We start from the raw sequence: 19416 nt of genomic DNA, 5'->3' as shown, positions 1-19416 counted from the left end.
GAGGCAGGGCTGCCCCCCTCCTCCACAGCCCTCACCTTGTTGTTGGCCAGGTACAAGTAATTCAGGTTGGTCAGGTGCTCAAAAGCTTCCTCCGGGAGCCCTTCAAAGGACAGGTCAGAGCCCTGGATGAAGGAGATGCTGGGAGGGAGCAGGCAAGCCACCCCACTTGCTGGGACGGGGATGGAGCGCTTGTTCCCTCCGTTCCCAGCCAGCTTCCCTCTGGGCCTGTTGCAGCCCTACTTTGCTCCCAGTCTTCTCACGTGGCTCAAACATGGGAGCAAACAGCCTAAGTGTCTGCCGAGGGACCGAGTGACCCAGCCTGACCCATTGAGTCAGGGAGAAGCTCTCCCATGGGGTGTGGCCACAGGGGTCAGCGGCCCTCTTCTCTTGCAACTGAGCTGGTCCCAGCTCCCCGGCTGGGCAGACTTCAGCAGGCAGGACTTGGGGGGGGGGCCTCCCGTCCACCTGGCTTCCCCTGCACCCCCATACACATTCCCGTAACCCTCCCCCCCATCCACCCCTCAGACAGATGTGATGCTTCCAGGAACCCAGCCAGGCTGGCCCCTCTCCAGCCCTGATGCTCGGTTCCGGCTCCAGGACCCCCAGATGCTGGGACTGGCCCAAGTCTCATGAAAGGGAACAATTACATAAACCGTGGAGTATCCCTCCACGGAATACCGTGCTGCCGGATGCAAAGCGACGGCCAGATAGAATGTCGGCAATGCCAGCGGCAGGCTGAGGATTGAGAGAACAAAGCAAGTCACCCCAGCCACAGACTGAGCTGAGCCGTGACTTTAAGACTCTCAGAAGAAATGACTAGGTCAGGTCCCGGTGGCGATAGTACACATCGACTTGTACTTTGAGGGCTGCAGAGGTGGCGTAGTGCTTAAGGCGTTCGCCTGCAAAGCCTAAAGGACCCAGGTTCGATTCCCCAGGTCCCACTTAAGCCAGATGCGCAATAGGGTGCACGCGTCTGGAGTTCGTTTGCAGTGGCTGGAGGCCCTGACGTGCCCATCCTCTCTCTCACATAAATAAATAAAATATTTAAAAATATTTTTTTAAGAGCCGGGTGTGGTGGCGCATGCCTTTAATCCCAGCACTCGGGAGGCAGAGGTGGGAGGATCGCCATGACTTCAAGGCCACCCTGATACTCCATAGTGAATTCCAGGACAGCCTGGACTAGAGTGAGACCCTACCTCCAAAAACAAAAACAAAAAAACAAACAAAATACATATATATATATACTTAAGGATTGTAACTTTATTTTCTTTTCTTTATTTTTTTATTTTTATTTTTTTTGGAGGAAGGGGCGTTGAGGTAGGGTCTCACTCTAGCCCAGACTGACCTGGAATTCACTCTGTAGTCTCAGGGTGGCCTCGAACTCACGGCGATCCTCCCACCTCTGCCTCCCGAGTGCTGGGATGAAAGGCGTGCGCCACCGCGCCAGGCATGAGGATTGCAACTTTAAATTAGGTGACTTTCTTCTGTGCACATATGTGTATTCATACGTGTGTAGATGCCCATGCGTGTGCGGGTGCATGCATGCATGAGGAGGCCAGAGGACTCCCTTGGGTATTAACCTCAGGAACGCTGTGACCCTCTGAGGTCAGGTATCACACAGGCCTGGCACTTGTCAATTAGGCTAGACTAGCTGGCCAGGGATCCTGGGATCTGTTTGTCTCCGCCTCTCCAGAGCGGGAATTATGGGCATGCATTGCCATGCCCAGCAATTTACAGGGGATACTGGGAATTGAACTTGGGGTCCTCATCCTTGTGAGGTAGTTTACCCACTGAGCTATCTATCATTTTATGATACACAAAAATTACATCTTGGGGCCGAAGAGAGGGCTTAGAGGTTAAGGCGACTTGCCCGCAAAGCCAAAGGACTCAGGTTCAATTCCCCAGGACCCACATAAGCCAGAGATGCACAAGGTGGCGCATGCATCTGGAGTTTGTCTGCAGTGGCCGGAGGCACACCCATTCTCACTATATATCTGCCTCTTCTCTGTCTCTCTCTTTCATAAATAAAAATAAAAAATTGAAAAATTGCATCTCAATAAAGCTGTTTTTCTTAAAAGTAAAAGTATGGGCTGGAGAGATGGCTTAGCGGTTAAGCGCTTGCCTGTGAAGCTTGAGGACCCCGGTTCGAGGCTCGATTCCCCAAGACCCACGTTAGCCAGATGCACAAGGGGACACACACGTCTGGAGTTCGTTTGCAGTGGCTGAAGGCCCTGGCATGCCCATTCTCTCTGTCTCTATCGGGCCTCTTTATCTCTCTGTCACTTTCGAATAAACAAATAAAAATAATTTTTAAAAAAGTAAAAGTAGGGCTGGAGAGATGGCTTAGCGGTTAAGTGCTTGCCTGTGAAGCCTAAGGACCCCGGTTCGAGGCTCGGTTCCCCAGGTCCCACGTTAGCCAGATGCACAAGGGGGCGCACGCGTCTGGAGTTCGTTTGCAGAGGCTGGAAGCCCTGGCGCGCCCATTCTCTCTCTTTCTCCCTTTATCTGTCTTTCTCTCTGTGTCTGTCGCTCTCAAATAAATAAATAAAAAATTTAAAAAAAAGTAAAAGTATGCCAAAATGTCAAGTAATGATTAATTCAGAGTGGCAGAATTATGAATGGTATTTTGCTTTCTATTTTATTTTTCAAATGTTTTATCCTGGGCTGAGGTGATGGCTCGGCAGTTAAAGGCACTTGCTTTACAAAGCCTGACAGTCTGGGGTTCAATTTCCCAGTATCCGCATAAAGCCAGATGCACAAGGTGGTGCATACATCTGGAGTTTGTTTGCAACAGCAAGAGGCCTTAGAGCTGCCCCCTTCTCTCTCTCCCTCCTTCTTTCTCTCTCTCTCTCTCCTCACAAATAAATAAAAATATTTTTAAAATAATAGAAATAATGTAAAACGTTGAGCCAGATGTGGTGGTGCACACCTTTAATCCCAGCACTCAGGAGGCAGAGGTAGGAGGATCACCATGAGTTTGAGGCCACCCTGAGACTACATAGTGAGTTCCAGGTCAGCCTGGGCCAGAGTGAGACCCTACCTTGAGAAAAAAAAAAAAAAAAAAAAGTAAAAAGCAGTCAGACGTGGTGGCGCACACCTTTAACCCCAGTACTCGGGAGGCAGAGGTAGGAGGATCGCCGTGAGTTCGAGGCCACCCTGAGACTCCATAGTGAATTCCAGGTCAGCCTGGGCCAGAGTGAGACCCTACATTGAAAAACCACACACAAAAATAATAATAATAATAATAAAATTAAATTAAAAATTTAAAAAGCCAAAAAATGAAATTAATAACAATAATGTAAAATTGTTCTATGCTAATTCTACACAATGGTTGCCTTCAGAAAGAAAAAAAAAAAAAAAGAAAAGATTGAAAATGTTTGCTCTTTGGTTCTAAAGGCCTCTGTGAATTGCAGAGTCCCAGGGAGCTTGGCTGCTCTAAAGGCTGGGCCTCTCGGGCCAACATCAAAGAGCCACACTGCCAGCCAGGCCAGACCCAAGCCTTCCCGCACGCCAGAGCCCACAGGGCCAAGCTGTCCCCGTGGTTCCCCCAGGCTCTGGAGCCCCTCACTTACCTCGGGAAGTCAGGCGGTTGTTCTGAAGGTTGAGAGTCTCCAGGCGCTGCAGCCGGGACAGCTCTTCTGGGTAGATCTTCTCCAGCTGGTTGTTCTGACGGGAGACAGCGGGACATCAGGATGGAGGGCACGGGCTCCGGAGCCTATCTTGCTTGGCCCCGGGAGCATCTCTCTCTGGGGCATCTGCCTTGGGATTCTCCCATGTGGAAGACAGACCCTGGGCCTGTAGCAGTGATTACAAATGTGTGGATCTTTCTCTTTTTAAAGAGCCTGGAGGGATGGCTCAGTGGTTAAGGTATTGCCTGCAAAGCCAAAGGACCCAGGTTCGAATCCCCAGGGCCCATATAAGCCAGACGTGCACGGTGGCATCTGCAGTTGTTTTTTAATATTTATTTATTTGAGAGAGAGAGGAAGAGGCAGAGAGAAAGAGAATAGGCGTGCGCCAGGGCCCCCAGCCACTGCAAACGAACTCCAGACACACGTGCCACCTTGTGCTTAAGTGGGTCCTGGGCAATCAAACCAGGGTCCTTCGGCTTCACAGGCAAACACCTTAACTGCTAAGCCATTTCCCCAGCCCCACATCTGGAGTTTGTTTACAGCAGCTGAAGGCCCCTGGCATGCCTGTTCTCTCTCTACTCTTTCAGCTTCACTCTCTCTCAAATAAGTAAAATAAATTAAATTTTGAAAAATTGTAAAAAGCTAGGCGTGGGTGGCGCACGCCTTTAATCCCAGCACTCGGGAGGCAGAGGTAGGAGGATCGCCCCGTGAGTTCGAGGCCACCCTGAGACTACAGAGTGAATTCCAGGTCAGCCTGAGCTACAGTGAGACCCTACCTTGAAAAAAAAAAAAAAAGGAAGGAAGGAAGAAAAAGAAGAACTTGAAAGAGCCTACACAGGGTTAGCCACAGCCCTTCAGACTTGTCCCCAGGGGTATCTGCTTGGTGACAGCATCTTTTTACAGCTGTTCCCTTCTTTGCCTTACAGTCCCCACGCTCCCCTTGGAACGCCAGGTTCCACCTGCTCAGGAGGCCGTCCTGGACTGGATTAGGAGCCTGCTCTGGGCCCCATAGCACAAGCCCTTCCAGTTCTTTCTATTTGACTTCTCCATTGAAGTCACTGTCTCGCTCCCATACTGCAATTAACCTGAGGGGCAGAGTGGGACCCAAGTTCCTCCGTTGGATGTGGGCCCAGGCAGGTCACCAGATCTCTGGAAAGGGTGTGATAGTCTGGCGGAAAGAACGTAAGAGCCAAAGGAAGGGTAGGACTCCTTACAACGTGCTCCCTCCAGACACAAAATGGCCTGGATATCCATGACCTCACAGTGCCTGACACTACCTACACAAGACCCTCATAATAGGAGGAAAAGATCATGACATCAAAATAAAAGAGAGACTGATTGAGATGGGGCGGGGATATGATGGAGAGTGGAGTTTCAAAGGGAAACTGGGGGGAGGGAGGGAGGGCATTACCATGGGATATTGTTTACAGTCATGGAAGTTGTTAATAAAAATTTTGAGAAAATAAAAAAGAGTGTGATGGTCCCTTTCTCCCTCCAGGACTGTCCTGGGCGGGACCAGTGTCCACCTAGATGGGAAGGCCTCAGCATGCATCAACACTCTGGGCTCAGAGCCTCCTGCGTACTAGAGTTTGGTTCTCATTGTCTTTTCTTTCCTTCTTCCACCGCCCCCCCCCCCATTGGTTTTTTGAGGTAGGGTTTCACTCTAGCCCAGGCTGACCTGGAATTCACTATGGAGTCTCAGGGTGGCCTCGAACTCATGGTGATCCTCCCACCTCTGCCTCCCAAGTGCTGGGATTAAAGGCGTGCGCCACCACACCCAGCAACTCATTTTCTTTCTTTTATGGTTTTTCAAGGTAGGGTCTCACTCTAGCCCAGGCTGACCCGGAATGCACTATGTAGTCTCAGGGTAGCCTCGAACTCACGGCGATCCTCCTACCTCTGCCTAGCTCTGGGATTAAAGGTGGGCACTGCCACACCCAGCTTCATTTTCTTTTTTTTTTTAATTTTTTTTGTTATTTATTTGAGAGCGGCAGACACAGAAAGAAAGACAGATAGAGGGAGAGAGAGAGAATGGGCGCGCCAGGGCCTCCAGCCTCTGCAAACGAACTCCAGACGCGTGCGCCCCCTTGTGCATCTGGCTAACGTGGGACCTGGGGAACCGAGCCTCGAACCGGGGTCCTTAGGCTTCACAGGCAAGCGCTTAACCGCTAAGCCATCTGTCCAGCCCCATTTTCTTGCTCTATAATGAAACAGTGCCTGAAGCACCCTGTATGTCCAGAGAGTGGACAGCACTGATTCTCATGGGCTGGACCTTAGCTCAGATTCCTAACCATGAATATCAAACTTATAATAACATCTCAGGGCACTGTAGCTGGGACACAAGAGAGGCGCCCTAAAGGCGGGACCAGAATTCCACAAAGCTGACTGCCTATGACACCGTGAATCTGGGGGTGGCAGTGGGGAGCTATGAATGTCAGAGGTGAGCAGGGTTGCCGGGGTTGTGGGGAGTCCGGGGATGGCAGCCACTGGGCACGGTTGGCGCAACATCGACCTCACCTGCAGGGAGAGGTGGTTGGTGTGCTGCGGCAGGTCACCAGGGAACTCACGCAGGTCAATGCCACCACAGTCCACGACGCCCTCCTGGGAGCAGGCGCACTCTCGGGGGCAGTCAATGGTGACCGGGCCAGGGGGGGCTGGCTCCTCGGGGCTCAGGACCAGCACGGGCTCCTCCTCCGCAAATTCACTCTCCTCGGGGCCCAGGCTGTGGGTGCCGCTCCGGCCGGATGCCGGGGCCTTCACCGCAAGGACGGGGCCGAGTAGCAGCTGCAGTGACAACAGCAGCAGTGGAACCGTGTCCTGGGCCATGGTGCCTGGGAGAGGAGCAGCTCAGATTCACCTCGGTGCCAGGGGAGTCACCAGCGTATATATATTGCATGTATGGCCGGGGGCCCTCAGAAATCCACAAGATTTATATATATATATATACATATATATATATGGATTATATATATAATCTTATACATAAATACTATATATTTATAAAATCTTATACATATACATAATATATATAATATACACAGATAATTATATTTATATGTATAATCTTATACATAGATACTATATATTTATAAAACCTTATACATATACACAATATATATAATATACACAGATAATTATATTTATATGTATAATCTTATACATAGATACTATATATTTATAAAACCTTATACATATACACAATATAGATAATATACACAGATAATTATATTTATATGTATAATCTTATACATAGATACTATATATTTATAAAATCTTATACATATACACAATATAGATAATATACACAGATAATTATATTTATATGTATATGTATAATCTTATACATAAATACTATATATTTATAAAATCTTAGACATATACACAATATAGATAATATACACAGATAATTATATTTATATGTATAATCTTATACATAAATACTATATATTTATAAAATCTTATACATATACATAATATATATAATATACATATATATTTATATGTATAATCTTATACATATATAATATACATATATAATTATATTTATATGTATAATCTTATACATAAATACTATATATTTATAAAATCTTATACATATACATAATATATATAATATACATATATATTTATATGTATAATCTTATACATATATAATATACATATATAATTATATTTATATGTATAATCTTATACATATATAATATATATAATCTTATACATATATATGTATATATATTTATATATTTTTGTTTGTTTGTTTTCTGAGGTAGGGTCTCACTCTAGCCCAGGCTGACCTGGAATTCACTATGGAGTCTCAGGCTGGCCCCTGAACTCACAGTGATCCTCCTACCTCTGCCTCCTGAGTGCTGGGATTAAAGGCGTGCACCAGTGCGCCCAGCCAAGATATGTTTTAATTTATTCAATTTGAGACAGAAAGAGAGGAAGAGGCAGGTAGAGAGAGAGAATGGGCAGGTCAGGACCTCCGGCCACTGCAAACGAACTCCAGACGCGTGCACCGCCTCGTGCATCTGGCTTTCGTGGGTCCTGGGTCCTGGGAAATCGAACCCGGGTCCTTCGGCTTTGCAGGCAAGCGCCTTAACCGCTAAGCCATCTCTCCAGCCCCAGAAGTCAACAAGATAAAGCCTGATCTGGGCCCTGCCCTTTGCCCCTCAGCCGCCACCCCTCACCCCCAATCAGGGCTGTCCTGTGTGTGTGAAGGGCGGGTCCTATGAAGCCCTTTTCCTTAGCCAGGTCTGTTAAACCCTTCTACAGTCCTCAACCAGGCCACTTCAAGAACTGTATGCTCCCATTTCACAGAAGGGAAAGCTGAGGCTTGCTTGGTTGGACTGGGTTGAAGCCCTGTTGCCCGGGCACTGTGGGCAGCCCTGGGGTCCTCCCCCAGCGGGTGTGTCCCTGGGCCTCCACAGTCGGCTCCTCAAAGACAGCTCTGCCACGCTTCCAACTCCGTCTTTTGTCACAGGCCCAGCTACACCAGAGGGCAGAGCAGCTCCCCCTCCAGACCTTTGCATGTTATTCCATCTGCCCCAGAATCCTTCCCCACTCTTGGGCAACCAGCAGCTTCTTTTCCAAGAAACCAGTCTAGTGTTTGATGTTGTGGGAGATTCTTAGATTATCCAGGGTTGAGCCCTGGCTGAGTGTAGCTGTGAATACGCAGAAGTGTCTTCTTCTAGCCGGGTGTGGTGGCGCACGCCTTTCATCCCAGCACTCGGGAGGCAGAGGTGGGAGGATCGCCATGAGTTCGAGGCCACACCCTGAGACTCCATAGTGAATTCCAGGTCAGCCTGGGCTAGAGTGAAACCCTACCTCGAAAAAGGGGAAAAAAAAAAGTGTCTTCTTTATTTAAAAAAAAAAATTATTTACTTATTTATTATTTATGTGAGAAGATGAAAGAGAAAGAGGCAGACAGAGAGCGGGAAAGAGAGAGAGAGTGAGAAAATGGGTCCGCCAGGGCCTCTAGCCTCTGCACACGAACTGCAGACACATGTGCCACCTTATACATCTGGCTTATGTGGGTCCTGGGGAATTGAACCAAGGTCCTTTGGCTTTGCAGGCAAGTGCCTTAACTGCTAAGCCATCTCGCCAGCCTCTTTCTTTCTTCCTTCCTTCCTTCCTTCCTTCCTTCCTTCCTTCCTTCCTTCCTTCCTTCCTTCCTTCCTTTCTTTCTTTCTTTCTTTCTTTCTTTTAAAGAATCTTCTTTGGTTTTATTTGTTTGAGAGAGAGAGGCCAATACATAGATAGATGAGAAAGAGGGAGAGAGAGAAAATGGACGCACCAGGGCCTTCAGCCACTACATATGAACTCCAGATGCATGCACCACCTTGTGCATCTGATTTATGTGGGTCCTGGGGAATTGAACCTGGGTCCTTTGGCTTTGCAGGCAAACACCTTAACTGCTAAGCCATCTCTACAGCCCCTATATCTTGTCTTAATTTTTTTGAGGTAGGGTCTATCTAGCCTAGGCTCACCTGGAATTCACTATGGAGTCTCAGGGTGGCCTCGAACTCACGGAGATCCTCCTACCTAGGCCTCCCGAGTGCTGGCATGAAAGGCGTGCGCCACCACACCTGGGCCCCCATTGCCTCTACTGCCCAGTCTTGCAGCCGTCCCTCTCCCGGGCCCTGGGGACACAGGTAAAATGGACCCTGTCCCCATCCGGCATCTGCATGGAGTGGCCGGCCCTAGACCCTCAAACCCCACCCACTCAGACTGGGGAGGCTGTGTAGAGAGGTTTCTAGTTGTTGCCAGGCGTGGTGGCGCACGCCTTTCATCCCAGCACTCAGGAGGAAGCAGAGGGAGGAGGATCACCGTGAGTTCGAGGCCACCCTGAGACTACATAGTGAGTTCCAGGTCAGCCTGGACTAGAGTGAGACCTTACCTCGAAAAACCAAAAAGGAAGAAGTTTCTAGAAAGACAAGACCCCACCCCCAGGAAGAAGGTAGGAAATTAGAAAGGCAACAGCCAGGCTTTCCTGCTCACGCAGTCCACGCGGCCTAAGCACACTTGAGCCACAGTCCCCCGGCCTAGCAGAGAACCAGGGGACTCAGCAGTGTCACACGCTGCTCCTGGGCTCCAGAGATCGGCGGGCAGCAGCACCCATAGCAGAGCCTGGACCTCTGCTCGCTCTGCCACACCTCACTACGTGCCAGTCTACAGATCACCAGTCATCCCTTCAAGCTGGCTCCGCAGTCTCTTCCCAGCGTGGGCAGTCAGCACAATCCCCCAGCAAGCCGCCTCGCTCCTTGTCCATCTGACCCCTGAAGACAAGAGCTCGGGAAGGGGGTATGGGCCCAGCAACTCCCCCAACCCCGAGATTTCACTCACAGCAAGTCTGCAAGCTGGGGCTTGGAGAGATGGCTTAGTGGTTAAGGCGCTTGCCTGCAAAGCCAAAGGCCCCAGATTTGATTCCATAGGACCCACGTAAACCAGATGCACGGGTTGGCGCACGCATCTGGAGCTCGTTTCCAGCGGCTGGGAGATTTGGTGCACCCATTCTGCATCTTTCTTTGTCTGCCTCTTTCAAGTAAGTAAGTAAGTGTGAAGCCTAGGGACCCAGGTTCGATGCTCCACGTCCCACGTAAGCCAGATGCACAGGGTGATACATGCAGCTGGAGTTTGTTTACAACGGCTAGAGGCCCTGGCATAGCATGTCCATTCTCTCTCTCTCTCTCTTTCTCTAATAAATAAATAAAAATTTAAAAAAATTAAAATTTAAATGAAAAGAACAAAAAATATTTTTTTAAATCTGCAAGCTGGGATGGAGAGATGGCTTAGTGGTTAAGGCACTTGCCTGCAAAGCCTAAGGACCAAGGTTCGATTCCCCAGGACCCACGTAAGCCAGACGCACAAAGGTGAGGCAAGCACAGGGTCGCACACGCCCACTAGGTGGCGCAGGTGTCTGGAGTTCACTTGCAGTGGCTGAGGCCCTGACATGCCAATTCTCTGTCTCTCTCTGGTTCTCTCTAAAAAAAAGTTTTAAAAAAATCTGCAAGCTGTATCTGTAAAAATGTTTAATGTATGTATACATTCTAAACCATATTGAAAATATTTTCATCACTTAAGAGATTGGGGAGCTGAGGCCCTCTAGGACCAGCTACTGTTAATGGCTGCTGAGGGACCCAAACCAACCCCGGGGCCACTGTCTCCACTGCCCTTGCACCAAGCACATAGGGTTCTGGGGACTCACATTGTTTCTATTAGATAATTCTTCTCTCGGGCCTTACGTGTAGTAAGGTGAGTCACCCAAAATATGAGGGAGAGAAGCTTGAGAGTCCACAGGGGCCCAGAGGAGGGCCTAGCTTTGCCACAGAAGGCTTCCCAGAGGAAGTGAGGCCCGGGCTAGCCATGTGGAAGGACAAGTTTCATGCAAAAACAAAAGGGGGCCAGGCGTGGTGGCGCACACCTTTCATCCCAGCACTCGGGAGGCAGAGGTGGGAGGATCACCGTGAGTTCGAGGCCAGCCTGAGACTCCATGGTGAATTCCAGGTCAGCCTGGGCTAGAGTGAGACCCTACCTCAAAAAAAAAGTGGGGGGACCTTGGTTTCCCACCAGGAATAGATGGTAAGACCCTATTGCTGAAGACTCCACATACTTGGGCTGCAAGGCCACTGAGAAATCCTGCTGGAACTGAGCTGATAACCTTCTCCATGTAGACCAGCTGACAGAAAGCTGGTAGAAGCCATTCTACATGTAGTTCAATGGGAGAAAGAGAAATGACCAGTGAAGATACTCAACAGTGGACACTGAAAGCTTTATAATTAGCCAGCCAGGCCAAATGAGCCAATGGGTGCAATAGTGGCACGTCTGTCATGGTGGAAACCAACCGCCCTCCAATTGGACTGGAGGCCCGCTCCATGGGAGGGAATACATCCCTGATACTGAAAACTTAAAACAGGGCTAGTCATGAGCCCTAGGGGTGTAACATCTGCTGATGTCTGGAAAAATGTATATACTATGCTCACCAAACCACCGAATAAGCACTTCTCTTAATATTCCTACACTTATATTAATGCTACTCTCACTTTGGGTAGAGAATCTTTTCAGATGGCGGTGACCTTGGGATGACTCAGAAGGTGTCACAGCACTGGAAATAAGTGACTGGAGTACTGAGTAACATCTCGATCCCACCTTCCAAGGCTCAGGGTCTATTGCGGAAGAGGTGGCGGAAAGAATGTAAGAGCCAAAGGAAGGGTAGGACTCCTTACAACGTGCTCCTCCAGACACAAAATGGCCTGGATATCCATGACCTCACAGTGCCTGACACTCCCTACACAAGACCCTCATAACAGGAGGAAAAGATGATGACATCAAAATAAAAGAGAGACTGATTGAGATGGGGAGGGGATATGATATGAGGAGAGTGGAGTTTCAAAGGGGTAAGTGGTGGGGGTGAGGGAGGGTATTATCATGGGATATTTTTTCTAATCATGGAAAATGCTAATAAAAATTGAGAAATAAATTAAAATAAAAAGGGGGGTTGGTGTATGTATACCAAGGGTGTGGCCCACTCCATGAAGCTCACTAGAATGTCTGGTGACAGGTTGGGACTGGGTGTGTGACCCCAGCAGGCACAGTGGCCACAAGTCCAGGCCAGGCTGGGCCAGGGACTGTTGAGTCTTGATTCTGGACAGTGAGGAGCTGTTGAATGTAACAGGCAGGCTGTGGGGGTGGTGGCCATGGGTGACACTGTGTGACAGCCAGGTGAAAGAGGTGGCTGTGGGCAGAGATGCTAGCTTGTGGATGAAGAATAAGGGCTGGGATCCAGGGCCAGAGAGAAGAATGGATATGGGGCGGGGAGGGGGCTGGAGAGATGACTTAGTGGTTAAGACATTTACCTGCAAAGCCTAAGGACCCATGTTCAACTCCCCAGATCCCATGTAAGCCAGATGCACAAAGGTGGCACGTGAGTCTGGAGTTCGACTGCAGTGGCTGGAGGCCCTGACGTGCCAGTGAAAATTTTTAAAAAATGGATCAGGCATGTTGGCACATGCCTTTAATCCCAGTACTCGAGAGGCAGAGGTAAGAGGATCATTGTGAGTTCAAGGCCAGCCTAGGGCTACAGAGTGAGTTCCAGGTCAGCCTGGGTTAGACCAAGACCCTACCTTGAAAAAAAACAAAACAAAAAAAAATTAAATTGGGCTGGAGAGATGACTTAGCAGTTAAGGTGCTTGCCTGTGAAGCCTAAGGGCCAGGGTTCGATTCTCCAGGTCCCATGTAAGCCAGATGCACAAGGTGGTGCATGCCTCTTGAGTTTGTTTGCAGTGGCTGGAGGCCCTGGTGCACCCATTCTCTCTCTCTTTCTTTCCCTCTCTCAGTCTCTAATAAATAAATGAAAATAAATCTTTTTTTTTTTTTTCCTTTTTTCCAGGTAGGGTCTCACTCTGGCCCAAGCTGACCTGGAATTCGCTATGGAGTCTCAGGGTGGCCTCGAACTCACGGCAATCCTCCTACCTCTGCCTCCCGAGTGCTGGGATGAAAGGCGTGCGCCACCACACCCGGCAAAAATAAGCCTTTTATTAAAAAAAAAAAAAAAGAATAAATATGACTTAGAGAGTAGTGGTCCCAGGGGCAACTACACTCCCAACTTCCCAGCCGCCATCAGGAACCTGGGTGGCTGTGACCTTGACCTCCCTCAGAGTCACAGACTTCTGTTGGCTCACCTAAGAATTGAGAAGATAGAGCCTGGCGTGGCAGTGCACACCTTTAATCCCAGCACTCGGGAGGCAGAGGTAGGAGGATCGCCAGGAGTTCGAGGCCACCCTGAGACTACATAGTGAATTCCAGGTCAGCCTGGACCAGAAGGAGACCCTACCCGAAAAAAAAAGAAAAAAAGAATTGAGAGAATGTTTATCCACAGTGCCTTCTGTGAGAATCACACCCCTGGTCTCCAAGAGTTTCAAGTCTACCTGGTGAGGGACAACTGTCCGCTCAGGGACAGCTTAATGTCAGCTCCTCCTGGAGCAGAGAGCTTCAGAGACAAAGGGACACCATTTCCAGCTCTACTGCCTGGTGAGCCTAAGGGAAATGCTTCATGGTTCAGTGGCAAGCAGGTGCCAAGCGCTAGTTGAGGGGATGGAGTAGGTGGAAATCCCGTCCCCCCCAAACCTCAAAGGCTGATTAAGTGTGTGGGGGGAGGCGGGAATAAAGGGAATAAGGCAGCACTAAGGAAGGAGAGAAAGAAGGGAGATTCAAATCAAGGGTCGGTTAGCCGGGCGTGGTGGCGCACGCCTTTAATCTCAGCACTCGGGAGGCAGAGGTAGGAGAATTGCCATGAGTTCAAGGCCACCCTGAGATGACAGAGTTAATTCCAGGTCAGCCTGGACCAGAGTGAGACCCTACCTCGAAAAACCAAACAACAACAAAAAAAAATCAAATCAAGGGTCAGTTCCTCAACCCCAGCACCATCTTTTTCCTGCACTCCAGTTCAGAGAAGAGACACGGAGCTGCTCTGTACTGGGCTTGCTGGTATAGAAAGTTCACCAACAGCTGTGTTCCTGGTTCATGGGGCTGGGAACTCAAACACACAATACTCCCACTGCTGCGGAAGGGAGAAATCTCAGCTCCCTGTGGCCCTGAGAAACCCCTTCTTTTTTTTTTTTTTTTTTTTAGCTGGGTTAGGGTACTCCACACCCCACTCCTGGGTCCCGGCTTGATCTTCTTCAAAGTTTCGCTGAACCTCGCCTGGCTCTCCATGCGTGGACTGGCTGCTCGGGAAAATGGTTGCTGAGTGAACTGGTGGAAGATGGAGTTGGACCAGACCTGGAAATGTTATCAGATCTGATATCTGATGCCTTTACCTTATAGCTAAATATGTTTAAAAAAAAAAAAAAAAAAAAAAAAAAACAGGACAAGCTGGGCATGGTGGCGCACACCTTTAATCCCAGCACTTGGGAGGCAGAGGTAGGAGGATCGCCGTGAGTTCAAGGCCACCCTGAGACTACAAGAGTGAATTCCAGGTCAGCCTGGACTAGAGTGAGACCATACCTCGAAAAATTAGAAAAAAAAAACAGGACAAGCTGGAGAGAGATGGTTTAGCAGTTATGCACTTGCCTGTGAAGCCTAAGGACCCGGGTTTGAGGCTCGATTCCCCAGGACCCACGTTAGCCAGATGCGCAAGGGGCTGCATGCATCTGGAGTTCGTTTGCAGTAGTTGGAGGCCCTGGCGCGCCCATTCTTTTTCTCCCTCTCTCTTTCTCTCTCTGTCTGTCGCTTTCAAATAAATAAACAGCAACAACAACAAAAATTAAAAAAAAAAATAGGACAAGCCAGATGTGTGTGGTGACGCATGTCTTTATTCCCAGCACTCGGGAGGCAGAGGTAGGAGGATCGGCCATGAGTTCGAGGCCATCCTGAGACTCCATAGTGAATTCCAGGTCAACCTGTGCTAGAGTGAGACCCTACCTCAAAAACAAACGAACAAACAAACAAACCCAGGGCTGGAGAGATGGCTTAGTAGTTAAGGTGCTTGCCTGCAACGTCTAAGAACCCAGGTTCGATTCTCCAGATCCCACTTAAGTCAGATGCACAAAGTGGAGCGCGCGCGTCTGGAGTTCTTTTGCAGTGGCTGGAGGCCCTGGCATGCCCATTCCGATGTAAAGGCATTATTAGCAACGTGGAGAGAGCCGGACAGGAAAGAGGGAGGCATGGGAAGGGAGATTAGCACGGGAGGATTCTGACGAGCTTCCACCCCGTGAAAACAGTCAAGTGAACCTGACACTTACCAACTTAGTAAAGTGGGCGGCAGCGGAGCAGACCCTGGGCCCTGAGACGGACCAGGAGGAGGCGGAACCCCCCCCAAGACCAGCCACCGGTGAGTTTCCCAGGGCAACCCCAGGCCCACACCTCTCTTGGCTTACTTTTGCCTTTCCAGTGTGGGAGGGTGAGGTGGGGGGTATGGCTCCACCCAGGGGGCCCCTGCCAGCACGCATCAGGGGTGCCTCCCCTACCTGGCATCTTCCCTTAGCACGCACTCACCCTGGTTGTCCAACCCCACAATTTTCATCCAGCAGTTCAGCCGCCACTGCCCCCGCCCCAGCCCCAACCCCGGGGGGTGGGGGGCCAGCGCGCGCGCACGCTCAGGACCCAACCCCCTTTTTTCTACCTGAAGACACGTCAGGTATTCCGACCCAACCATCTTAGCCCCAGGGCAGGCTGTTTGGTCCCACAACCCACACAACATTGAAGCAGGAAGGAGCTGACCTTCTTTCTCCTCGCTCAATCTTTGCACCATCCCTGTCTTTTCCTAGGTCCACATGGCCTGGCTGCAAGGCAGCTGCTCAGACAGACAGACAGACAGGACGGACGGACAGATGGACTCCAGGCCACCCGCTGAGAGCCTGGGCCAGCCCAGGAGCAGAGAGAGCCCCGCCCTCAACCTGGCTGGGTCGAAGGAGAGCGCTCCCACGGTTGGGCCTGACACTGTACGCATACCCTTGCTTTTTCTCTGCGCGTAAAGTGGTCTGACCATGGACTGGGTGCACGGAAGTGGAAACACCCATGGGTGGGGTGGGTAAGGGGAGCTCTCGATACGGAGTGTGTGGTGGGGAGGAAGTGTCCAGGCCCCTCCCTGGTACCACCTTCCACAGCGCACTCCCCCGTGGATTCTCCCGGGTGGGCGCATGCACACGTCCCCTTCCCCGTGCGCTCTGATGCTTTCCAGATGTGCGCAGCTGGCTGGTGTGGGGGGGAGAGAAGGGGCCCGGGGACCAGCCAGCGGGGAAGGAGCGCCCCTTGGAGGGAAGAAGGGGGTGTCCCTCGCATCCCCACAACGTCCCCCAACCCACCCATCCCCAGAGTACCTGCAGCCGGCCCAACCGCGCTCCACACCGGGGTCTCGGCTGCGCTCCTCCGGCGCCCTCTCCTGCCATTCGACTGGTGCAGCGCGCTCGGCGACGCCAAGTTTTGTCTTGGGGCTTACTCGCCCCGCCCCGTCTCCCCGCTGGACGCTGGGCCTCCGCTGGACAGCCCAGGTCCCCACCGGGAGGGAGAGCCGCGATCCCGGGACGCGCAGGCCACCGCGACCACCAACCACCATCCCCCCCCCACCCCACCGTGCACCCGCGCGCACTATGTCCCCACCCCCAGATGTTGGGGGGGGTTGGGGGCTGGAAGGGAACACTGCACCACTCCAAGGGTCCTCCCTTCCGCACCTGAACCGAGGACCCTCCCCACCCCAACCACAGGAGATGAATGACTCCTTCCAGTCCGGGCCTCATGCTGCAAAAATTTATTATTATTTATTATTGCCAAAGTTCCATGCATGCACACAGTCCCTTTTGCTTCCCTCGCCCACCCTGGGGTCGTGGGACCTTTGCTGCTGTGGGCCCCTTCCGGAGAAGTGGGGTGGAGTAAAGGAGAAACTTCCACAGCCTCTGCCCACCGCCCCTTGCTGGCCCTGGGCCCCAAGACCTGGAGAGTCTTAAAGGATGGTAAACTGGGCCCGGGGAGCCCTGAGTGTGCGCAGATCGGGGCGTGAACAGGCCGCCCTGGCAGCACCCGGGAGCTGAAAACGTTCCCAAGCAAAGGCGCTGTAACCAAGAGCAGCTGAAACAACATTATTTGGCGCCAGGGCCTTTTCACGGGTGGTGCAAGGCGGTTTCAGGTGGTGCTGGTCTTTCGTCCCTGCTCTGGCCAGTGGGCAGTAGGCACCTCACCTGGCTCTGGGAGACGGGGTAAGGTCAGATAAATGAACCACTGGCTGACTGAAACTGCCAAGACCCTGAAAGCATGAGATGCTCAGGCTGGAGAGATGGCTTAGAGGTTAAAGCGTTTGCCTGTGAAGTGAAAGGACCCAAGTTCAATTCCCCAAGACCCATTTAAAGCAGATGCGCGCGTGCGCGCTCTCTCTCTGCCTTTTTCTCTCTCTGTCGCTCTCAAATAAATAAATTAAAATAAACAAAATGTTTTTTTAAGAGAGAGAGAGAATGGGCATGCTAGAGCCTCCAGCCACTGCAAACGAACTCCAGACGCGTGCACCCCCTTGTGCATCTGGCTAACGTGGGTCCTGGGGAATCGAGCCTCAAACCGGGGTCAAGCGCTTAACCGTTAAGCCATCTCTCCAGCCCTCTCTCTCTCTCTTTTTTAAATATATATACACATACACATACACATACACATACACATACACATACACATACACATATACATATACATATACATATACATATACATATACATATATACACACACACACACACATATATATATTGTTGTTTTTTTTTGACAGAGCGAAAGAGAGAGCGAGCGAGCGAGAGAGAATGGGCGAGCCAGGAGCCACTGCAAACACTCGTGCGCCCCCTTGTGCATCTGGCTAACGTGGGTCCTGGGGAATCAAACCTGGGTCCTTTGGCTTTGCAGACAAATGCCTTAACCACTAGGCCATCCCTCCAGCCCCATTTCTCTCTCGCTCGCGCCCTCTCCCCCGCCCCTCTCTCTCTCCCTCTGTCTCCCCACCCCCTCAAAAAAAGTTTAAAAACTTGTTTTTAAAGAATGCCTGGGCGTAGTGGCGCATGCCTTTAGTCCTAGCACTCGGGTGGCAGAGATAGGAGGATCGCTGTGAGTTTGAGGCCACCATGAGATGACATAGTGGGTTCCAGGTCAGCCTGGGCTGGAACAAAACCCTACCTTGAAAACCAAAAAAAAAGAAAGAAAAGAAATCAAAGAAAGAAAGAAGAAAGGGAGGGAGGGAGGGAGGGAGGGAGGGAGGAAGGAAGGCTCTTGTTAAGTTGCTCCAGTCCTCCTTGACTGCCCGGGGAACCCCGCTTTTACATACCTACCCATGCGATCGTTGCCAATCTTCCCAAGGCGTCAGCCTCTGCCAGGGTGAATGACTAAGGGGAGCAGCCGTTAGCCGGCAGAGCCGGCATTCTGCGGCCACGGCCCTCTCCAGGATGAGACAAGCATGTCATGGGAACAGGCAAGGTAGGGCCTGGATTTGAACCCACAACTGGCCTGTTTCCATGACATGCATAACTCAAGAACTTAGTAAGGACGGGAAAGGGAAATATTTTGCCTTCTTTGGCCTCAAATTCCAGTCCCGTCTGAGCTCAAACTTGAGAGCTGGTTATGATTCACGCAGGACTGGACAGAGCCCAAGAGAGATGTATCTCATGCCTCTGGACACTAAATCTAGATTCAAGTGGCGCTAAAAGAACAGCATTTTTGTTTTGTTTTGTTTTGTACTGTTTTGTTTTGCAAGGCAGATCTCACTGTGGCTCAGGCTGACCTGGAATTCACTATGGAGTTTCAGGGCAGCCTCAAACTCACGGCGATCCTCCGGCCTCTGCCTCTGGGATTAAAGGCGTGCGCCACCAAGCCCGGCTCAGCTCTTTCTTTTCTTTTTTTTTTTTTCTTTTTATTTATTTATTTATTTATTTATTTATTTTAATTTGAGAGCGACAGACACAGAGAGAAAGACAGATAGAGGGAGAGAGAGAGAATGGCCGCGCCAGGGCCTCCAGCCTCTGCAAACGAACTCCAGACGCGTGCGCCCCCTTGTGCATCTGGCTAACGTGGGACCTGGGGAACCGAGCCTCAAACCGGGTCCTTAGGCTTCACAGGCAAGCGCTTAACCGCTAAGTCATCTCTCCAGCCCTCTTTTTTTTTTTTTTTAATAGTGGCACAGTGCTTTGTGTCAACTGGAAGCTGTGGATGCAGACCTGGATCCAAATGAAAATAATAAAGCTGCCCGACGCAATCCTGCATTAATGGGACAGTGCACAGCAGCAGCATGTGGTTAAGTGTGCCACAAAAAGCAGCTGTCACCCAACAT

The 19416-nt window shown here is 50.5% G+C and overlaps 1 protein-coding gene across 5 annotated transcripts in view; it reads right to left on the bottom strand.

The window, feature by feature from the left end:
- The window catches only part of Podn (podocan), a 35276-nt gene extending 16828 nt beyond the window's left edge, over positions 1 to 18448 (bottom strand). For 3 of the 5 annotated variants that reach the window (XM_045139286.1, XM_045139284.1, XM_045139285.1), the window contains exons 1-4: positions 15846 to 16024; positions 6147 to 6460; positions 3573 to 3666; positions 36 to 100 (exon numbers count right to left, since the gene is read on the bottom strand). In XM_045139286.1, the coding sequence (XP_044995221.1) occupies positions 36 to 100; positions 3573 to 3666; positions 6147 to 6460; positions 15846 to 15876 (504 nt within the window). In that variant the 5' untranslated portion in view covers positions 15877 to 16024. Of the gene's footprint in view, positions 1 to 35; positions 101 to 3572; positions 3667 to 6146; positions 6461 to 15845; positions 16025 to 16444; positions 16578 to 18417 lie in introns of those variants that run through there. The other 2 variants (XM_045139288.1, XM_045139287.1) reach the window with 2 other exon arrangements.
- Positions 18449 to 19416: the final 968 nt, after the last annotated feature.

This window comes from Jaculus jaculus, chromosome 21 (assembly GCF_020740685.1).
Source record: "Jaculus jaculus isolate mJacJac1 chromosome 21, mJacJac1.mat.Y.cur, whole genome shotgun sequence".
Classification (NCBI taxonomy): domain Eukaryota; kingdom Metazoa; phylum Chordata; class Mammalia; order Rodentia; family Dipodidae; genus Jaculus; species Jaculus jaculus.
Note: the sequence above shows the minus strand (reverse complement) of the source record. Positions and strands in the feature narration are given on the sequence as shown.